The sequence below is a fragment of a genome (assembly GCF_019968985.1).
Source record: "MAG: Porospora cf. gigantea B chromosome Unknown PgB_NODE_1228_length_6846_cov_114.309, whole genome shotgun sequence".
NCBI lineage: Eukaryota > Apicomplexa > Conoidasida > Eugregarinorida > Porosporidae > Porospora > Porospora cf. gigantea B.
Window position 1 is genome coordinate 1 of NW_027178589.1, and position 6,846 is coordinate 6,846.

Below are 6,846 nucleotides of genomic sequence, written 5' to 3' on the forward strand. Positions count from 1 at the left end.
TACGGTGGACGCGAACACCGTAGGGTTTGCAAGCACCAAATGTGGTTCGAAATCTCCAACCTTCGAGAAATGCTCAAGCGTTTGAATTATTATAAAAATCGAGAAATGCTCAAGCTGTGATAGGTTAGTTTGAATTATTATAAAAATCGAGTTCTCATGCGTCCTGGCGACACAAACTACACCATCCGAACCGAGCTTCTGATTCTTGATGTTGAGCACTTTTTCGGTGTCACTGTTATCGAGCCCGCCCCATCTGCAATTGCTGTTGAACCGCCTTTCTGTGACGTTCATGAACGAGTCGATCTGCCTGGTGGAGTGAAAATCGGGTTCACCGCCTATGTCAGTGAAGGTTGTAACGGCTGCCTGAGGCGTGGAGACCTCATAGCAACCGCCTTCGAACCGGACTACGCCCGTCGACTGTGGCCGGTTCCTGAAGGGGCTGATTGTCGAGCTCGCGTGTCCTTGACTATCCTGTGTGGAGACCCTGGCCGTCCAGTTTGGAGTGCGGATGAGATGAGCCACAAACGGGAGACATTCGAGACTGCCACGATTCTTGAACGATTCCAGAATCCGCAACTACACATGGGTTTCCCCTTGATTAACCTCTTCGTTACCCAATTCCATCCCACTCCGTTGCTCCCATTGTACGCCACCGGCTTGTTTCTGGGGCCCTGGATCGTTTCTCGGGAGTGGGAAGTCGACGGCGTACGGCTGCGCATCCTACTGCAGGACTCCTGGGCCGTGCCTGAATTCACGATGACCTTCCTCTCATGGGCTTTCCGCACGGTTCAGCGGTTGTTTTCACCTTGCTACCCGCTGAGCACGCTGAACTTCGTTGGGTATGACAACCACCGAGGCCTAGCCCTTGAAAACTTTGGGTGCATCTCTATGGAGTCTGAATGTTTACTTCCCGAGCAACCGTTCGACATTCGTCTGGTTCGGCTGTACCTCCACGAGATAAGCCACTTGTGGATGGGTGACATGGTCACGATGACCTGCCTAGGTTCGCATTGGCTGAAGGAGGGGTCTGCGAGACTCATCGAGTATAAGCTGCTTCTGAATGTGCCTGGGCCCGTGTCCCTTACCCGCGACGACATTCGCTCCGCTTTCTTGGCTGAGGTGTGCCTGGAAGCCATGCTGAAGGACGGCCTGCCGCACTCGAGACACTCTTCGTCTTTGCGGAGTCGAGAGGAGATAGCTCACCTGCGGCAATTGACTGGCGGCGGCCCGCCGCTGCCGCAGCTCGGCGCCGAAGTCATTGGGGAAGGAGTCGGAGCGTGGCGTCCTGTATTGGCTGGCATGTGCTGCCACCCAATGGATCTCGTCGGTCTTGATGTACGGGCGGACGCTTGTGAACACTACAACGAGACCACGTACGGCAAGGCGGCAGCTGTACTGGAGCACCTTTCACATTTTTTCACGGGGGACAGCTACCTCAGCATTTTGCAGGATACAGTGGCGATGGCAAAGTCAGGGCGAATCCGCAGAGAGGAAATCTGGAACCATCCGGACTTTCGGGAAGCGGTAGTAAAGTCTGGAGTAACGGTAGTCGGCAGCAGCGCGAATCTGGGAGACAGGGACGACTGCATTTGGTGGGTGGGAGACCTGACACCTGTCGAGAACCTGCCAAAGGAGGTTCCTACGACAGATTTTCAGTACATTCCCTACGTTCTGTTTGCTGAGGCCTTCCTACGTGCTGGGTTTCCTGTAGTGACGTACGCCATCAAACAGACGGGTACGGAAACTACGGTGACTCTGAATATTTCGGAGTTCAATCCCGATGGTTTCAACACTCCACGGCTGGTACCTTTGCAAATAACTTGCCTCCGTAGTTACCGGCTGGTGCTGGCAGCTGCGATGGTCACATTGACATTTCCAGTGAAAGCGCCAATCGAGATCAACCCTCACCATTCTGCAGTTGCCATCTGCTTGCCGGCAGATAGGTACACAATGACCCTATCCACCTGGACCACGGGCTCGAGCGTGGTGGGTGCAGTGGTGGATAGCTTAGCGCTTTTATGGCGAGACGCCAATTACTCCACAGAGTGAGAGCGTATCCGGTCCCAAACAGCCTGCGCCATGCCATGGTTCGATCTAGCAGAACGCTTCAGATTGCCGCGGAGGGCCGTGCGGACCTGCCCCGCTTCATAGAGGAGGAGTTCTTGCCACACCTAACGTCCAATGCTCCCGCAACCGCCTTCTCCGACGCGCTCTTAGAGTACGTGGCTATCGGCCGACCCTCATCCGTTCTTTCGTCCGACGTCTTGGATTGCGTCAACAAGTGCTTGTTGTAGTCGTAGACAGACGTTTTCATTAAAGCAAAAAAATGCCGTCGCTGTGCGATATGCCGTCAGAGGTACTGGACCGGGCACTGGCTTGCTTACGTAAGCGCGTGGCGATAGCACACTCCGAGCCGTGCTACCACCGCTCTACGCGCTCCTGTTGTCCAGAGCACGACGCCCTCGACCCGCGATCGGAATCGTGTCGACTCCGAGTGGCGTTAGCGTGCGTTTGCGGCCGCCTCGCCAGAACTGTACGCGATGTGCCGTGTTACCGCGTGAGAAACGGTGCCAAAGTGCCCGTAAGCGCTGTTAAGTACTGTAAAGGCCTTCACGTTACTCGCGGCTCCAACTCTACAGGTTTTAAGCCCGAGATTCTTGTGTGTGACCCATCTCTATTGGAGAAGGATGTCTTAACAGACCATGTCCGCGAGATGCATGCTGTTGGCGACGTTTTCGCTGAGGACGAAAACGTTCCTCCAAGCGTTCGCCACCTCAGCTTGCAATGCGGCTCTCTACATGGGCCTACCGTGCTGAACCTTCGATGCTCCAACATATTGGAGCTAACGCTGGGAGATCTCTTTGATGGCCCTCTCGATGGCCTACCAGAAAACCTGCGCAAGCTCAGGCTGGGCTGTAACTTCAACCAGCCAATCAGCGCTCTCCCAGCAACCCTTTCCCACTTGTGGTTGGGAGTGAGTTTCGACCAGCCGATCGCCTCAAGCGTGTTACCTGAAGGGCTGGTCGAGCTGGACATGGGCTTTGTCTATAATCACCCTCTGCCCCCCCTTCCTCCTGGCCTTCGAAGTCTCCGTCTCTCCGAGACGTTCAACCACCAAGTCGAGCCGGGCAGTCTGCCGACCGCGCTAGTGTTTCTGGAGTTTGGGGCCGAGTTCGATCATAAGCTGCCTGTGTTGCCTCCGCAACTACAGTACCTGCGCCTGAGCGAGCACTTCAGTCATCCTCTCTTGCTGCCGGACCTGCCGGCGAGTCTGGTGTGCCTTGTCTGCGGATTCCGGGTCACGAGACGTGATCACTGGGGTAGATGGGGTGTGTGGGTCGATTCGTTCTAGGTGTCGTCAATAGCTATATTTGTGTTCGGTGAACAGAGTTGTGTGCTTTCCTAGGAGCTGATTTGGTGGAAGAAATACGCAATTGGCCTCGGGGCATGCTCTCATGGATCGAACACCATTCATCTGACGGGAGAACCTACTGGCACAATAGAGAGTCAGGCAACAGCACATGGGAGAAGCCCGTTGAACTAATGGATGAGTCCGAGAAGTTCGTGGCTCAACACGCTCGGTGGAGGTTGTTCGATCAAGGTGATGGCAAGCGGTACTGGCACCATGCCAAACGCAACCTCAGCTCGTGGTCCATGCCTGACGAAGTGCAAGAGGTCAAGATGAGGTATGACGAACTTCTCAAGCAGCTCCCGCCAGATCCTTGGCCGAAACAGACTGCCTCTCCTGAGGGTAAGAATCTGCTCAAGCTGCTATACGAGCTCAATGGGTTTCAACGTCGAAAGTGGGATGAAGTCCGTCGAAGCTTTGAGGTCGAGGGGTCCAGGTTTCAGGCGTTTTCTCAGTTCAAGAACGGGGAGCGCAAGCAGATTCTCAGTGAATTTCAGTCGCAATACGAGAAGAGATTCCGAGAAAACGAACGAAAGAGAAAAGCAGTGGCGAGAGACAGTTTCTACGAAGCCCTCGGTAAGGCTCAGATCACTCCACTCACCACCTATCGAGATTTTGCGGCGAAGCACCATCAAGAGTTGTGGTGGGGGTATTTCACCGAAGCCGAACGCGATGAAACATTTCAGGACTACGCCGACGATGTCGCGGATCAGCACAGGCGTACACTAAAGACGCAGCATGACGTATCCAGCCCCGATCTGGAACAAAAGATCCGACAGTTGATTCCGATTCCCCTGACTTGCGCTCGTGGTGAGCGTCTGGCAGTGCGGACGGAGCGGACCGGTTCTCTGGAGAGGGGGGAGGTGCCCAGCGACCGGCGGCAGGATCTCCGGTCGCCGTGCGCCCCGCTGATGTCCTGGGACGAGGCGCTACCAGTCATCCGGCAGCATGTGGACACTCACGTAGACGACGTCGAGATTCTAGCAGTGTGGAGGCGCCACGTGGAGGATTTCCTGCAGGCAGAGCTGAACGCCAGGGCAGACGCCGTCGCCACGGGACAGAGGGAGAGAAGGATGGCATTCTGGAACTTGCTCGTGGACGCGGAGGAGCAGGGCACGCTCTCTCAAACCACGTTGTGGGGCAGTTTTCTAAAAACTCGGGTTACCACAAAGGAGGGAAATGAACATGTTCGAGAGCATCGCGAGTACACGCAGTTGGTAGCAACAGAGGGATCCTCACCTCGAGAGCTATTTTTGCTCTATAAGGACGACCTCGAGGAGCGCACTGAAGTTGTGGAGTCCCTTGCGAAGACAGCGGAGAACGCAGGATTGATATCATTCACGAGGAACAGTTCGCTTGAGGATTTCAAAGCTGCAATCCTCTCCGCAGAGAAGGTTCAAGCGGACGCGCGAAATAAAACGCCGAAGGGCTTGTCTCCGGACGAATTACGGGCTGTACGTGCTGTGTGGAAGTCAGTAGTCGCTGCATGCCCCTAATAAGGTGTTGATTACAACTCCTAGTATCGACAGAACCACATTGGGAAATGGAAAGACGTACCAGCGGGTTGGATGGTCGAGAATGACAATGGCCGAGCCCCCCAGAGCCAGCAACATGCAGCACAGTCCTCCGTACGGGAACAAGGCGAGCAGATGGACTGACAGGGTAACCGCCCAGAACAGTTGATTTAGTTTCAGCCCCACGACAAACTGGATAGCGGTCAACAGCGCCAAGTCCCTCAGCGATTCCCAGCTGACTGCGGGGCGCAGAACCAGCGCTTCCCAGGCTACAATAGAAAGTACGACCGTCGAGGGTTCCATCTCAAAGCACGAAATTAGTGGCCATTGTCGCACACATGTCATCATCCAACTACATTCTCCTTGTGCAACTCCTTGATTGCCTCCACTAGGAAGGCGTTGGGGTGGTTCGCCACGCCATCGCCGCTGTGCCCTGGAAAAAGCGTCTTGAACGTCTGCTGGCAGGCCAGTTCGACGTGATTTCTGTTGGTCCAGTCGAGGATGTCAGCAGTGTCCGAAACTCCCATCGCGTTCAGTATCCTCGAGAGGTCTGGTCCTTGCTGGCTTCGAAAAGGACATCCATGGTAGTCACCCGCGGCGGGTACTCCGAAGCTAATGATCGACCGACAACTGTACCCTGACTTGTTGACACGGCTTCCCTCAGCGCCGAACAGGTGACGGATTGTGTAGGCGTGTTGCTTGTCTACCTCTGCGGGGTCCCGCCACGTCTGCCGCACGAAACGAGTGAGCTCGTCCATTGTCATACCTGCTGTCTTTAGGAAGGCCCACAGCTGCAGTCTGCCGAGGTTGCGAAGGTGCTTGTTGTGGGCCATCATTTCTACGAGCCGTCGCATACATGGGGGAAACAGCTTGGAATACTCCCAGACATTCTGAAGAGACAGCCTGCGTGTTTCGTCTAGAGTGTCGAACGAGAGCCGGATGTCGGTACTGGATGTTCCAGTTTTGAGAATAGCTTTCACAAACTCATTAAGTCGAGGTTCCGCAAGAAGGCGATGGAGACGAGGCACGTGCCCCGACATCTGCTGCAGAAGAGTGTCGTTAAATAGTCCCCTAGCCAAGGCCTTGCTAGCTGAGAGGCCCACTACGGCCTTGCCGGCGATGGCCAAGCACCGGCGATAATGCACCAGCTTCGTGCCGTGGGGGAAAAGTGGGACGCGCCAGCACTTAGCGGTCACGGGTTCATCCTCCGACTCCAAAAACTCGTTGATGACGTCCCAGTCATGTGCTGGTACCACCAGAGTAGGGGGGAGGGTGTCACGTGAGTAGTCGAGGTCCTCGTAGCCCGCAACATCCATCCCAATCCTTTCACTCCGTTCGCCCAGCACGTCGTTCCACAGAAGACTCGCCCCCATTTCGGACTTGTTGGCGAAGCCGGCCAAATCATCCAATGCCATCTCAAAACGAGCATCGAAGAGATGGCACTCCTGTTCTACGAACCAGTCTACGCGTTCCTTTGTGTCACTGAAACAAACGCTCAACAGCGCGTGCGAGAGCTTGTCTCTTTGCCAAGTCTTTGCGTACGGTTCAAAGGACTCCCCATTCCGTTGAACGTGAGCCAACCGACAATTCAACATCACCTCTTTAAGTTTCGTACGGAAGGACTCCGTTGCCGTCGTCGACTGCAAGTTGCTGTAGATAAACTGCAGCACTTGCAACCGCTCCAGCAGGCTCTCTCGAATCTCTGCCAGAGTAGCAGTGGGTTGTGGTAGCAGCCCGTCGTACATGCACAGCGGCACCCTTCTGTTGTGTCGGAGCATTTGAATTTCGGTATCAATCAATTATCACCCGCTACAGGCAGCACAGATCTCGTCTTCAGCCAGGTTCTTTGGTCGCCACACGCATGAATTCTCGTCGGTTTTGGTAGCCTTTTTCGCTGTCTGCGCAGTCTTCACGTCCACGGTG

At 55.1% G+C, this 6,846-nt stretch overlaps 4 protein-coding genes across 7 annotated transcripts; 2 read left to right on the forward strand and 2 right to left on the reverse strand.

The window, feature by feature from the left end:
* Positions 1-156: 156 nt before the first annotated feature.
* On the forward strand, positions 157-2,294 carry KVP17_003577 (uncharacterized protein; the record flags this gene model as incomplete). Of its 2 annotated transcripts, XM_068521046.1 has the most annotated exons (2): positions 157-2,045; positions 2,072-2,294. In XM_068521046.1, 2 exons carry the CDS (start codon positions 157-159, stop codon positions 2,292-2,294), a joined length of 2,112 nt encoding a protein of 703 aa, XP_068379165.1. The 2 variants fall into 2 exon arrangements, with proteins under 2 accessions (XP_068379165.1, XP_068379166.1); XM_068521047.1 differs by lacking the exon at positions 2,072-2,294 and having other exon boundaries at positions 157-2,049.
* Positions 2,108-2,314, reverse strand: KVP17_003579 (uncharacterized protein; the record flags this gene model as incomplete). Its single annotated transcript, XM_068521049.1, has 1 exon — positions 2,108-2,314. One exon carries the CDS (start codon positions 2,312-2,314, stop codon positions 2,108-2,110), a length of 207 nt encoding a protein of 68 aa, XP_068379168.1.
* A 12-nt stretch (positions 2,315-2,326) lies between these two features.
* On the forward strand, positions 2,327-4,905 carry KVP17_003576 (uncharacterized protein; the record flags this gene model as incomplete). 3 transcript variants are annotated; one of them, XM_068521045.1, is made up of 2 exons in its annotated part: positions 2,327-3,329; positions 3,407-4,905. In XM_068521045.1, the coding sequence occupies 2 exons, from the start codon at positions 2,327-2,329 to the stop codon at positions 4,903-4,905; spliced, it is 2,502 nt and encodes an 833-aa protein (XP_068379164.1). The 3 variants fall into 3 exon arrangements, with proteins under 3 accessions (XP_068379164.1, XP_068379163.1, XP_068379162.1); XM_068521044.1 differs by lacking the exon at positions 3,407-4,905 and having other exon boundaries at positions 2,327-3,352; XM_068521043.1 differs by lacking the exon at positions 2,327-3,329 and having other exon boundaries at positions 3,544-4,905.
* A 362-nt stretch (positions 4,906-5,267) lies between these two features.
* On the reverse strand, positions 5,268-6,701 carry KVP17_003578 (uncharacterized protein; the record flags this gene model as incomplete). The annotated part of the gene is made up of 1 exon (XM_068521048.1): positions 5,268-6,701. One exon carries the CDS (start codon positions 6,699-6,701, stop codon positions 5,268-5,270), a length of 1,434 nt encoding a protein of 477 aa, XP_068379167.1.
* Between the last annotated feature and the right edge of the window lie 145 nt (positions 6,702-6,846).